The sequence below is a fragment of the Cynara cardunculus genome (genome assembly GCF_001531365.2).
Source record: "Cynara cardunculus var. scolymus isolate 2C chromosome LG 7, CcrdV1, whole genome shotgun sequence".
Lineage (NCBI taxonomy): Eukaryota > Viridiplantae > Streptophyta > Magnoliopsida > Asterales > Asteraceae > Cynara > Cynara cardunculus.
In genome coordinates, this window is record NC_037534.1 from 4,537,504 (window position 1) to 4,552,582 (window position 15,079).

Genomic DNA, 15,079 nt, shown 5'->3' on the forward strand with positions numbered 1-15,079 from the left:
ATTTTATAAAGATAATAATTAAGTATTCTGTTATAACTTAATGATTATCCTAATTATATTTTAGATTTTTTATATTTAAAATGAGATGTTTATCTTGTATTTGATTGTGTTTATCTGCAGTTAGTTACACGAATTCAGATATGGGATGAAATCGTTTAGGGATGAACGAGTTTAAGAGTTTTAGCCAAATACTTTATAAGATAATATAGATATATTATTACATACTTCAATTGGATGAAATGTATGGAGAACCAAAGAACCCCTAGATCTCTTGATTAATTAATCAATTTGTACAAGAGAGGGGGGAGCTTATAAAAAGGCGATGTGAGATATGTGTGTGGTAGAGAGAAAGAGAGAAAGAAAACGATATAGAGAAGAATAAAGAAAGGGAGGACAGGCGTGAAAGCTCTTTCAGATAAATCCCTTCTCTTTGCTTACTTATTTTGGGTTTCTCTCTCTAGAAATTGCAGAGAGAGTAGCGTGTGTAATGTAGAGAGAGAGTGACACAACACAGATATGTTAGAAAGACTATTCTCCATCTTCATCTTCTTGTCTTCTTGAAGATAATGAATAGAGTCTCTTACATCCTCTTCTCACAGGAAGACGAAGAAGAAGAAGATGGTGTCGAAGAAACAACAAAATGCGTGTCCCCAAAACCCTATCTTTGCTATTGATGATGTCCTTTTGTGTGATGAACAAGAACAAGATTTCGATTTTGGATATGGGTTTGGTTTTGGTTTATCAGACCAAGAAAATCAAGTCTTGAAGGAAAAAGATCCCCACTTTACCCATTTCCAACAGCATCTTTTGTGGGAAGAAGATGAGCTTTCGTCTCTTTTATCCAAAGAGAAAAATACCCATTTAGGGGAACTCGATTTGATCTGCGATGAGTCTTTAAGGGTTCTGAGAAAAGAGTCTGTTGATTGGATGATTAGAGTCGGTACCCATTACGGATTTGTTACTTTGACCACCATTTTAGCTGTTAATTACTTCGATAGGTTCTTGATGACCCCTTCTTTTCAGAGGGATAAGCCATGGATGAATCAGCTAGTTGCTGTTGCTTGTCTTTCTTTAGCTTCTAAAGTTGAAGAGATCCAAGCCCCACTTTTGTTGGACTTGCAAGTAAGTGTTTTTTTTAAATGCATTCCATGTGCTTGTGAAAATGCCAGCTCCACTTTCTTTGGGTGCTTTTTAGTGTAATTGATGCTAAATTGGGCGAATTTGTTCAGATGGAAGGATCAAAATTTGTGTTTGAGTCCAAGACCATTATGAAGATGGAACTTTTGGTGCTATCTTCTCTTCAATGGAAGATGAATCCTGTAACCCCTCTTGCATTCTTTGATTACATCATGCGTAGGCTTAATTTAATGATTCATAATCTACATTATGAGTTCCTGCGGAGATGTGAACGAATTCTTCTATCTGTTATCAATGGTAAGTTTGTAAATTTGCTTCCCATCACCAAATTAATGCCAAAAAACTTCCATTTTTTGTCAGATTTGAGTGGCTGATCTTTGTATAATGAATGTAGATTCAAGGTTTCAGGGGTTTCCTCCATCTGTGATGGCTGCTGCTATAATGTGCATTGTTAGCAAGGAGATTGAGCCCGAGAACGTATTCGATTACCGAAATCAGCTTATGAATCTCCTCAAAATTAGTGAGGTTTGTTCTTCTTTTGCTTTACCTGGATGCATTCACATGTGAATATGTTGGATGATTGAGCAAATGAGTCCAATTCTGCATGCAATTCAATTGATTCTAGCTTATGGATTGCATCAGATTGAATTTAGAAGAGTATTTTCATCAGATTTCACACACATCATCAAACATATGTTTAGGTTTAGTTTGATCCTTATGTTATTGGATTAGTAATGGGCAGCTTTGCTTAGATTTTGTGATCAAATTAGAATGCATTTCCCTATGCTGTTCTCAGACCATTTAGGGTTTATTCATTTATTCACATATGAATCCAAATTAAAGCTATCATGTGTATCTACAATCTACCCTTCAACAAAGCATAATCTCTAATTCACTATTCGTTAGATTTGTTTTCTTCTTTGGTTTTTATGTTCTATATATAAAGCAACGTGTAGAGGTGAGCCTTGGTGCACCAGGGTCAACCTATAGATATAAAACACTGTCTCCACATGTCTGAATTCAACACGATTCTTTAAACCCTTCTCTAGATTTTGCAGCCTTATTGAAATACAGAGTTTCTTAAAGGTGGTGTTAATTAGATATGTTTTATAACAGGAAAACTTAGATGGGTGTTCGAAATTCATCCTGGATGTATCTAATAATCATGGAACTAGCTATTCCCAAACTCACAAGCGAAAGTACCATTCTGTCCCTGGAAGTCCGAATGGTGTAGTTGATGCCTATTTCAGCAGCGATAACTCTAACAATTCGTGGGCAATTGCATCATCAGTTTCATCTTCACCAGAAGCTACGTTCAAGAAGAATCGAGCTCAAGAGCAGCAGATGAGATTGGCGCCAGTGAACCGTGTTTCCATCAGTGTTCTTGGCAACCCCCATTGAATTCGGATTAAACCGCTATTTTATAGTATGGTAATTTAATTTACAATCTCTTCTTGGATATTTATTTTGACAGAGTATGTTGTTATGGTGCAATTACATTGCTACCCTTTTATCTATAACTCTGTTTCTGGTCAAACCCATGTGCTGGAAAACACATATTTCTACATTTGCTCCAACTATGAACATCTCTTTCGATCTAGAAATGCGAAAACACATTGAAACTAGAGATTTCGTGTAGTTTTCTCTCCAATTGGCATCCATTTTATCTGTCCATTCAGTACCCTCTCTGATCAATCTGTGCAAGGGCAGTATTGTCTTTAGGTTATTAATGCAAGAATGCTTTTCAGTTTTCATTTTGAATACCATAAATCAATAACTTACAGGTGGGTAGGATCATAAATAGATATACGATCCTTTCAACCGATAGGATCTTGATTCTTGTTTGCTGGCTTTGTTTGAATTGAGACCTCCTAGTTTCTACTCTCGAGGATTAGATTTCGAAATCCTTAAGATAGCAAGCATCCATAATAAACAAGATCGATAAAAGTGTTCTTGAAGGTAGGATTTTGCTTCTTGTTTGTTGACTCCTGACTTTCTTGAACCAACAACACCTCCTGGTTTCTTCTAAAGGATTAGACCTTTAAGATTCTAAGATTTCTTTACATATATATGAATTATGCTCTTTATCTGCATGAAAAACAAGATCAAGAAAAGGGTATATTGGTAAAATTTAGCCTTGTTCAATCTTGTTCAATGGGTGCGAGTGCCACCACTTTCTTCATGTCTATGCCATACAAAAGTCATGCCAGACTTGAAACAATGATCTTGTTCTGTTTTGTCATGTCTTGTCCAGTGTACCAAACGCACCGATAAACAAGATCAAGAAAAAGGTATATGTTGATGTAGACAGGGCTTTGATTAGGGTTTATTGACTTTAAACTTTCTTGAATTAAGACCTCCTAGTTTATTCTAAAAGATTAGGTTTTCAAGATTCTTTAAGATACCAACTACAATGCTCTTTATTTGCATGATAAACAAAATCAAGAAAAGGGTATATATATGTTAATGAAGGTTAGGGCTTTGATTCTTGGGTATCTTGACTTAAGAATTTCTTGAATTAAGACCCTCCTAGATTCTTAAGATATACCAACCTATAATGCTTTTTTTATTTTTGATTAACCTAGATATCCAACCCGCTATGCTAGCCGACCAATCCCATGGCGACCATCTGCTTTGCTAATAGCCCGGAGTCACCGCATTTGAACCTCCGTGGCCACAAGGGAATTTTTATTCCTCCTTGGATTTGAACTTGGGACCTCCTGGTACTTTTGACCTTTGGAGCCAAGCTCAAACCAATCAGACACCACCCTTGTGGTTCCTACAATGCTCTTTATCTACTTGATCAAACACAATCAATAACAGGCTATATGATCTTGATAACCAAGATTCCTTAGATTTCCAATGAATTGTAGAAAAATTACTAGAAGAAAACAAGTTGATGATTGAGGACAGATGCAAGAGGGAAGATCTCAGAAAGATGAGAAAAGTGAAGTGTGGTATGAATGTTTGGGAGTATTTGGCTTGAAAAGAAAAGAGATGGGGAACCTCTTGAGTTTTGTGGGGTTATCTTTGTCCCCAAGAGCACTCCTATTCATTGCTTTTCTCTCCTCTTTAAGGTAGTTTGGTTTATGGTTACCCGGTAAGCGCTTGCTGATAGGAGTCAACACTATGACTTATTTTGATGCTCAAGATTTTAGTACATCAAAACATATCGAATGCAACAATTTACTGGGTAAGCGCTTACCTGGGTAAGAGTCATCATCTTCCCTTACCCAGTAAGATTTTTGGCCCTTCTCATATTCATCCGATAAGGAAATTTATTCGGTAAGCATTTACCAAGTAAGTGTTTAGTAAACGGCCCTTTAGTTTACTCATTATAATAATTCTGAGGCGGGAAAGAAAGAAGAGGTTTCAATGCATATATTGATTGGGCTCCACCCAAATAATTTTGGAATGATATATGAGGAATGCACTCTTTCTTTTATCTGGAAGTTGTCTAAAATCGCTATTATAGACTCTCCAATTCATTTTATAGCCGTTTTTTTTTATACCAAAAATAGTCAAAGATTCCGCAAGTAGCATGATGGCAACTTGCGGAATCCTCTTTTGATGTATTTAAAGTAACATTTTAGCAAGTGTTAAGGTGCTACTTGCAAAATGTTGACACAGTTTTGTTAAAATACCAGTGGTAAATTGTAGACAGATTTCCTCTTTTACCCTCCAATGTCAAAGTTTGACTTGGTCTAACTTTTTTACATTATTGATTCACTGAAAGGTAAAAAAGAAAAGCCTGGTGGGGAATTCACTTTCTTTTACCTTTTTGGTGTATGCTGATCTTGGTAAAAATGATATCATGTTACTGAATGCAATTTTCTTGAATATTTGTGAAATCAACCCTTTTTTTACTGTTTCATCTTTTGTTTTGTGGTCAAAGAGAAAGCAGATTGAATGAAACATACAAATTAGACACTTTTGCAAGCAGGGATTTTTTTATCTTTGAATTTCTTTTTGTCAGATTATAAAAGAAACAAAGTGTGAATATTGGGACCAAATTTGCAGTGTCATAGCAGCAGATTCTTTCATCCTTTTTGTTTTTGTGTTTATATGTGAAAGAAGGAGAATATATATATATATATATATATATATATACATACGTACATATATATATATGTATGTATATATATATAGGGTTGGGTTCACGTGAGACCAAAGGTTTTGTGTGAGACCCGTAAGACCAATTTATGTTCATTGATCAACTTTATAAGTTAATGATCTAACGGTCTAAATTGCACGATGGTAATTTGGTAATTATTAAGAAATCTCGTGGCGTTTATGAATATTTATATTTTATCAGATTATAGATCTAATCCAAGGGTTAAGAATTGGTCTTACAGGTCTCACGAAAAACAATTGGTCTCACATGATCTCAAGTCTATATATATATATATATATATAATGCGATTCTTGTAGAATTATAAGATGGGTTTTTGGTTTAATAAATCATATTTCAAGAAGTGGTGGAATGGGGTGGTACCAGAAGCAATACTGGTAAGATGAGCTTTACATTGTGCAGAAGGAAAAATATTATTTAATTTAATAATTTAAAGGTTTATTTTATTAAATTATAAGTTAAAAGTGTTTTAATTTATAGAATAGTAAATTATTTTATTTATTGAAAAATATTTTATTAATGATTAAGTTGAAAATAATACATTTTTATTTATGTTATAATAAATATTGTGTGCTTTTAATGTTTGTATGTATTTATTTATTAATAATTAAATAGAATATAAATACAATATAATCAAATAAAATGAAAGAGGCAAATTCTATCCATACCTCTTTCTATAAGAATCTTTTTTTTATTAATCTGAATATCCAACCCGCTATGCTAGCCGACTAATTTCAGAGCAACCATCTGTTTTGCAGATAACCCGGAGTCACCTCATTTGAACCTCCGTGGCCACAAGAGGATTTTTATTCCTCTTTGGATTTGAACCTGAGACCTCTCGGCACTCTTAACCTTTGGAGTCCAAGCTCAAACCAATCAAGCACCACCTTTATTATTTGTACTTTTAATAGTTTAACAAATATAAATCTTGAATTATTTAGTAAATAAATTGCATAAAACATGTTTTCTTTTAATATTAAATGAAATAAAAACTTGCATCAAGTAAAAATAAACAAATTGTATCTGATATACTTTTATCATATTATAAAGTAGTTGCAGTCGTGACATCTGTGAAAGTGGTCTTTAATTACAGACAGATAAACAATAACCATAAGACAAACTGTTTTACAGGTTTGATATAATTCTAAAAGTATAAATGATCTAACTTTTGATAAAATAATAAGCGTGTTTTTAATGTTATACAGTATCAAAATAATTATGCTTTTAAGAGTTAAAACACCTTAATTATATAAAAATATTGTCTTCTTTTACATCATGGGACCAATTCCATTAGTCAACATTTGACATTGATGAAGCCTAACTGGCTTTGTGTTGTTATTTGGTTACTTTATCAACCACAATTTGACCCTAGGGTTTGAAGAAATTAATTTATGGGTTTATTGCATATGATACCCTTTAGATATATGAATCAGTGTGCGTAACAGCCAGATGAATACAATATGTCTGATGTAAAAGGTTGGGAGGTATTATTCGTTCATACAGTTCTTTACTTTTAATATGATACCCTTTAGATATATGAATCAGTGTGCGTAACAGCCACATGAATACAATATGTCTGATGTAGAAGTAAGGTTGGGAGGTATTATTCGTTCACACAGTTCTTTACTTTAAAGGATAAAGAAGTTGTTTCCGTGAAGACCACAGGCTTGCAATATCGAATCTTGATTTCCATTATAGAAGTCTAGCTTAACATACAACTACCCAATGTAAGTATCTGTATTTTGTGCGAATGTGAAAGAATGAAACAATTACCACTACCACAAAATCAGGTTTATAGGATACTCTCAATTTTTAAGCGTCCTATTAGACTTCTGTATAGGACTTGGTTTATAGGACCAAAAAAAATAAAGTAACATATCTAAAGGCGTTGTAATAAGCTTATATGACGTTTTTTGATGTCGTAATAAGTTTTTTAGGACACTTTTAATATAAAGCGTCTCATTAGCAACTTTATAGGACACTATTTGAAAAAAATGTCCTATGAAAACAAGTGTCCTATAAAAATTGAGTTTATAGGACATTATTTCAAAATTGTCCTATAAAGTTGCTAATGCGACGCTTTGTATTAAAAATGTCCTAAAAAACTTGTTAAGACGCCAAAAAACGTCATATAAACTTATTACAACACCTTTAGATATGACGTTTTATATTTTGGTTCTATAAATTAAGTCGTATAAAGCGGTCTATTGGGACACTTAGAGATGGGGAGGGGGGTCCTTTAAACCCAATTTTGGTGTAGTGTACGTTTGTCTATTAACTATATATATCTGATTAAATAATGATTATTGTATAATGAATATCAGATAAATAAAATCCGAATGATATATTATTTGAAGGTGTTCATTTGCACTATGTCGCTAGTGCAAGGGGGGTTCATCTGAAACACAAGTTAAACATCTGTAAACAATTCATACTTGAATTTTTCATCATTGGAGAGAGGGGGAAATCAACAAGAAATCCCCTTTAGAGTTGTAATGGAAAGAGGTGGTTAGATACTAACTTAAGTTTCTCTATTTTACAGTGTATCTAGAAAGGTCTTTGTAACACACTTTTAAAAGAAGAGTAAGTCATTTTCAGGAGCGTCTTTATCATGTTGGTCTCACAACCATCATGAGAAAGGTAAATCATTAGTCACAGAGGCAAGCAATTGATATACAGAGTAGAACCCCCAAAGCTTCTACTTATTTTGCAAGGATGCCCACTTATTTACTTGTTAGATTAAAACCGTACAGATCTTTTTAACATAATTAACGGGATTGTTGTTGAAAATCTATATACTAATTACTTATACCCTTTTCTCCATTAGCTAAAATGAACCAACAAGGACCACAACCTTTAAGCACTGTTCAAATAATCTAAACCATCCCAGTTCTATCATAAAAAAAAGTATACTAATTACTGATACCCTTTTCTCCATTAGCTGAAATGAACCAACAAGGACCACAACCTTTAAGCACTGTTCAAATAATCTAAACCATCCCAGTTCCATCATAAAAAAAATATACTAATTACAGATACCCTTTTCTCCATTAGTTGAAAGGGGTACCAAACCAATAAATATCGTACCACTTTCATTTCATAAGGTTCCAGGTCACATTTATCGTCACAACTCATGACTCACCTGTTTCTACTCTAAAGCAAGTCTTACACAAAACAAGTCTAAACCTATCCCGAAACCAAAACTCACATTCAGTGTAAAACGTACACCTGTTAACGCATACATTACAAGTCACTACAACCTCTTGTTGATCCATCAACCATTCCAAAGTTGAACTTACCCAAAGAGGCAATGGCATAGAAGTCATGTGAAGCATAATTTTGGGGGGGGGGGGGGTTTGAATACTATGCAAAATAAGAGATATGGTTATTGCCTTTAAAAAGTGAAGGTACAAGTTGAGATGCTCACTACAAAATGGGAAAATTCCAAATGCTAGATATCATGCAAAAAGCAAACCAAGTTTTTCTTCAGGGGAAGAAGTGGTCACACTCTTAAATGTACAACCACATAATGCATTAAAAACAATATGAAAGCTATTATCATCCTTTTTCTGCTAAAGTTTTGCCCTTTTTTCACAACCCATCTTGATATGTCAATTTCATAACCCATTAATCAAACAATACCAACAAAGTTGTGGGTTTTTTTTGATTTTATTACATTTCTGTGTAAAAGTAAGGATTTTTTACTGAATTCGTGTACGTAAACAATACTGTATTCTGCGATCTATTTATGGGGTGTTGATCTGGAAAGGATAACGGTGGATGGTTTGTTTAAATACCTTGGTTTCTTTATATTAACAAGAAAAATATCTGTTTTGTACGTATGTCTATACTATATTATAAAACATTTGACAAAAACTCTTAAAAACATTTTTTATGCATGAAGTACCGTTTATTGATGCATATTACTTAAAAATCAAGATTACAAGTAAATTTTGTGTAAGTACAACTTATTAAAGTTTCGTATTTGAATTCGTGTAACTAACTGCAGATAAACATAATCAAATAGAGGATAAACATCTCATTTTAAATAAAAAAAATTATACTTATAATTAGGATAATCATTGAGTTCTAACAAAATACTTAATTAATATCTTTATAAAATATTATATTATTAAACCAAAAAAAAATGAATTAAATAAATACACAAAAAAGAAGAAAATTTAAAGTCATTTTGGTACTAATATCAATTTTTTATATATATAACATCAACCGCGACAAAAAAAAAAACGAAACATTAAATTTGGGATGTATCTCGCTGCATTGTGCGAGTACCCTTCTAGTCAAATATAACAAGTTTTTTTTCATCGCCATGTTACTGAAGTTATTTATCTGACTTTTTACGCATTGGTCTTATTTTTCAGATTTACTAAAACCATTTATTCTTATTAAAATGATGTTATGGTGTAAACAAATATACAACCGTTTCTTTTCTTTAGAGGATGCAGTACAAAAACGAAATTTTATCTGCTATATTACCAGACAAGACAGTTGTTTTTCGAAACGTGCGTGTGCACTGTGCACCCGTTGGCTTCTGTATCAATTCACACATGTTTTTCGAGATCAATTTTTTGGGAATTTCAGGAAGAGGAAGAAGACGATAAATGGGTAGGGGCTCCAAATCATAAAGAAAGAAAGATAGAATAATTGAAGGTGACCCTATAATAAGTTTCGGCTACTGTTATGTTGTACTACGAAAATTACTGATTTGACATATATAATCATTATGTTGAGTGTTGACCTGTGGATAGTACTATTTAGACATGCATAAGTGAAAGATAATGGTAAATAAATCTCCGAATGAGATAATTGCAGTGTCTTATAAATTTCGTAATCAGATACAAATAATTACTGTAACGAACTTCATGTTCTGGGACAACTGTGTGTTAAAGTTCGTCACATTCATCGACGAATTCGTAAGTTTAACACGTAACTATGTACCAGAATATGAATTTTAAAATGTTATCATTTTAAAAAAAATGTCAAATTAATTGACAATTTTGATTTACCGTTGCACGTAGTAAGACATATTTTGTTACAGTTTTCCTAATGATTTTTAAAAGGAACTTTAAAAATAATATAAAATTAATGAATTAGGATTAATAATTTTTATATAAAAAATAGAGTAAACTACAAATCTGGTCCTTATAGTTTGTCAAAAATAACACTTTTCATTCATGTAGTTTCTAAATCATAAGATGACCATCATGGTTTGAAAAAATGTTAGGATTTGGTCCCTCCCTCTAACGGTTCTTAAAAATTTTCGTTAAATGAAGGGCATTTTCGTCCTTTTAATGATCTTTTTCGTCATTTATCTAATCAAAAACCACATGGACCAAATCATAAAATCGGTTTCGATTATCTAAAAGAGAAAAAAATCGATAAAAAGACAAAAACTCCCCTCATTTAACAAATTATTTTAATGAGCAGTAGAGGAATGATCAAATACAACCACGATGGTGATCTTGTAACTTCAAAACCAGCATGGACGAAAACTGTTGTTTACGACAAACCACAGGGACCAAATTTGTAGTTTACTAGAAAAGTATTATGGATATAAATATAAACAAAATTATTTAATTAAATATTTAATAAAAGAAGGAAGTAAATAATAAGAACCATAATTGAGATTTTGAAGTCAATGGTTTTCTTACAATTTTTAAATATGCACATGAAATATCATTATTGGTGTGAATTGTTAGGTAAAAACCCTTGAATCTCTTAGGGACATCATTGATCTTTAGATGGTCCATGCCATTTATGCAATGTTTGAAAATATATATATCTATTATTACTTTTGTCTACATCTTAATTTAGAACATTAAAGTAAAAGGGAGGGACTAAAATGTAATTTACTACAATAAACATTTATTAAAAGAAGTCAAAGACCTTCCAGCCTAGTGGTAAAGGCTTGGGCATGATATAGTCATGAACCCGAGTTCGAGCCCTGGGAGGGGAGTGTTGGCCACATTTAAGTGGGGCCATGTTTAGCCTCCAAATTTGCCGGGGATTAGTCGAGCTTTGGCCTGGACACCCTTACAAAAAAAAAAACATTTATTAAAAGAAAAAAAACAATTATATTCACATGTGAATCGATCAGAATACTTGTTGACTGATATATAAAGTATGGCTTTATATTCATATGTGAATCGATCGGAATACTTGCTAACTGATATATAAAGTATGGCTTTATATTCATATGTGAATCGATCAGAATACTTGCTGACTGTAATATAAAATATGGCTTTATATTCATATGTGAATCGATCAGGATACTTGTTGACTGTAATATAAAGTATCGCTTTATATTCATATGTGAATCGATTAGAATACTTGATGACTGTAATATAAAGTATCGCTTCATATTCATATGTGAATCGATCAGAATACTTGATGACTGTAATATAAAGTATGGCTTTTCGAGTTTTGATTGTAGATAACAAAGAAAATACTATCGTTAATTGTGTGTGATAGTAAAGAAATGAGCATGCAATAAAGTCTTGCGAGTTGCAAAACAATATGTGTCGGTAAAAAGAAGAGGATTTTTGTTGATGACATAAGGTTGGTCAATTTGTAGTGATTAACGAGATTGATTGAGTTAGGAGTGATCCTGGTCCAGTTTGGACGGTTTATCTTCTCAAACCACAAATCATAAATGGTAGTTTAGAAAATTTTCAAAACTGAGCGATTTGACAACAAGTAACCAAACCAGTCGAACCATACCACAAAAGGCGATCTGGTCTGACAGATTTAGGTCGTTTGGATCTATTATATGCTTTAAACTAAAAAAAAAAACATAACATCTATCTCCAAAATATAAAAAAAAAACTTTTATTGAATTATAAAAGAAACGTCTGTTCCGAAAATAAAATAAAGAAACATTGAGCAAGTTGAAAAATATTAAACAAGTTCACCAACAATAGTTCGAGGTTTAGACAAATATTGAGCAAGTCGATGGACGATTAAGAAATTTGGATTTTGATTTTTGACGAATTTCAGAATTTTGTTGATTTAGAAAATGCAGACAATTTAGAAATAAAAACTAAAAACTTAAATGTTTTGGACATAATTTTTTAATTGGACCATAAAATTGAGTCTGTCTATGACATGAAAACTAAACATAATTAATACATATGTATTTTGACGGTCATTTTAGTCCAATCCGCTAAAAAAATGTTCAACCCGCATACTACATCAGAACCGAACAGTTTGACTATTTTTCAAGCCCGACCAAACCAATCAAAAACCACCAAAAGTGATCCGGTTTAACTGGTTTAGACGTTTTAACACCCCTAAATTAAGCTTTTGATATGATGGTTTTGATTTTGTCAAACAAATCATGAGATCACATTCATAGTTATTGGATCAAAAAGCCACCCAAAAACTAGCTACATCAGGTCCACTCCACCATATTGGCCCATTAAATTGGTATGGTCCAGCCCAATATTAAGTCCGAAAAATACGGGTTGGTTTGATCCAAGATCCTTTTTTAAAGGGCCTTTAAAGTTCTAATGGCCCATTGTAGCCCAATAGTCCATTGTAGCCCAATAGTTTTGGGCCAATCTTGACCCAATTTGAACCTACACAAGAAGACCATTTTGATATGCAAAAAAAGTAGTTGCAAAATCCTTTGTCTAAAAGTTTGTGTGTTGCATTTTTATAACAATTTGGTCTTTATTTTAACATCGTTAGGAGTGTTTGGTTAAACGTATTAATCTGTAATAAATGTGAATTAAAATAAAAGAAACTGTTTGATTTTATATAATATTATGGGTTTATTTGGGGGTTGTCTACCAAATACTTACCCAGATAAGTGCTTACCAAGTCACGTTACCTCACCGGATAAATATGGTAAGGACTAAAAATCTTACTCGGTAAGAGCGAAACAAGGACAATGAGTGAATTTGGTGCCAAAAGTGGTTAAAAAGTGAATTTGGTTGAAGAGATCGACTATTTTGATCAATTTTTCAATTTATAGTACATATTTTAATCATTTAAAATTAATTAGTATTTATTACGGTTAATTAATATATAATTACTTATAATTTAACTTTTAATCGAATAACAAATAAATGTAGAAAATAAAATATTTAAGTGGGATCTACGATGTCTATTCGACATTTCAAATTGTCTTTCAACAATTGAAAGATGATTTGCAGGTCTATGAGACATTTGGTACATAGACTTATAGCATCTCTAACAGCTATGTTAAAATAGAGAAAAAAAATTAAGACTTTAGCATTTTTGTTGCTCCAACAGCTATGCTATCATCAATATTAAAATAGAGAAAAGAAAAAGAGATTGTAAAAATCTCGAAATATCTAAAACTCTATAAAAAGAGAGAAAATAATATTTTAATCATATCCAACCAGTTAAATTGAAGTTATATGTGTAGGAGAGAAAAATAATATTTTATTAAATATACTGAATATATTATTAATATAATATATACTAGAATTGCTAAAATAGAGTAACTGTTAGAGTTTGATGTTATTCTTTTAGAAATTTTGACTTTTCATACTTTATTATAAAAATATTACAACATCGTTGTCAATCTGTCAGAGTCTTATAGGTTTTGGAAGTTCGTTTTAAAGACCCATGTGGATGCTCTAACCTTGACGCCAAGGTGTCTAGTTACTCATCGATGGTAACATAACAAATGGAACTTTTTGAACTAAACTTATATATAACATTAGCTGTAACATATGTTCTGTTTTTGGTATTTTGACCAATTTTATGTAACTGCATAATAACAGAATTAATTGAAATAAAATCGTCTAGACATTCACATATCAACTCACAGTTCAATATGTCTCGATAAAGAAGTTATTCTTTTTCGTTTAGAAAATCAATGATTTTGGATAATTTTTAACAAATCTGTTAATAACTTTTTCATATATACAAGCTATGGAACCTTAAAAATACTTTTTCTTATATTAGGTATATCTTATTAATTACTATAATCAATATATATATATATATAGAGAGAGAGAGAGAGAGGGGGGAGAGAGAGAGAGAGAGAGAGATGAGGTTTACTTTGCAAACCAAGTTATTTGTACAAAACTCGTTCAATCAATCATGATTTTTCATTTTGTTCATTTTTTGTAATTATGAGAGGTTGATTAATCATTTTTATTCTAGAGGGTGTTAATCATGGATATTACCATCTTCATTATATTAATTTTAGAGAAATACATGAAACAGTTTCAATAAAATTTCATAAGTATTATATAAAACAATTTCATAACTATATATGAAACAACTTTATAAAAAAAGTATTATATGAAACAATTTCATGAAAAATTTTCATAAGCTTAAACAATGAAATCGACGGATGAATGTGGTTTGTACGGTTTGTACAAATGTGTAGTTTAAATTTGATCGTTTCTCTCTCTCTCTCTCCCTATATATATATATATATATATATATATATATAGGGGTCTAATCAAATGAGAACTGATTAGTTTGTGATAACTGTAAGAACCAATGTGAGCCAATCATTTAAATAATTAATGTTATATCCTAAAATAACATAAAGGGTAAATTAGTAATGTTTATAAATCATAAAACCCTAACCCTCTTGTTCTTCCTTCTTTCATCGACTAACCCTCTTTTCCTATTGCTGCTTCTTCTTCTTCATCAAGCCGGCCGACGATAACGCCGCCCTCTCACTCCCGCTGGAGATTGAACAAGGTATTGCTTTCATAACTTGTCATGTTGGATCCGATTCCATCAACACTAGAAGATAGAGGACCATTCATCACAGGGGCAGATCGGCTTCGCCTCCCTCCC

At 32.1% G+C, this 15,079-nt stretch overlaps 1 protein-coding gene across 1 annotated transcript; it reads left to right on the plus strand.

The window, feature by feature from the left end:
* The first annotated feature begins 374 nt into the window (after window positions 1-374).
* LOC112515529 (cyclin-D3-3-like) lies at window positions 375-2,737 on the plus strand. Its single transcript, XM_025122405.1, has 4 exons — window positions 375-1,122; window positions 1,230-1,434; window positions 1,532-1,662; window positions 2,254-2,737. Exons 1-4 carry the CDS (start codon window positions 619-621, stop codon window positions 2,536-2,538), a joined length of 1,125 nt encoding a protein of 374 aa, XP_024978173.1. The 5' UTR covers window positions 375-618; the 3' UTR covers window positions 2,539-2,737.
* The last annotated feature ends 12,342 nt before the right edge of the window (window positions 2,738-15,079 follow it).

Coding starts and splice junctions, on each gene's coding strand:
- LOC112515529 (XM_025122405.1), top strand. CDS start 619: ATGGTGTCGAAGAAACAACAAAATGCGTGTCCCCAAAACCCTATCTTT. Junction 1,123..1,229: donor CACTTTTGTTGGACTTGCAA/GTAAGTGTTTTT, acceptor GAATTTGTTCAG/ATGGAAGGATCAAAATTTGT. Junction 1,435..1,531: donor TCTTCTATCTGTTATCAATG/GTAAGTTTGTAA, acceptor TAATGAATGTAG/ATTCAAGGTTTCAGGGGTTT.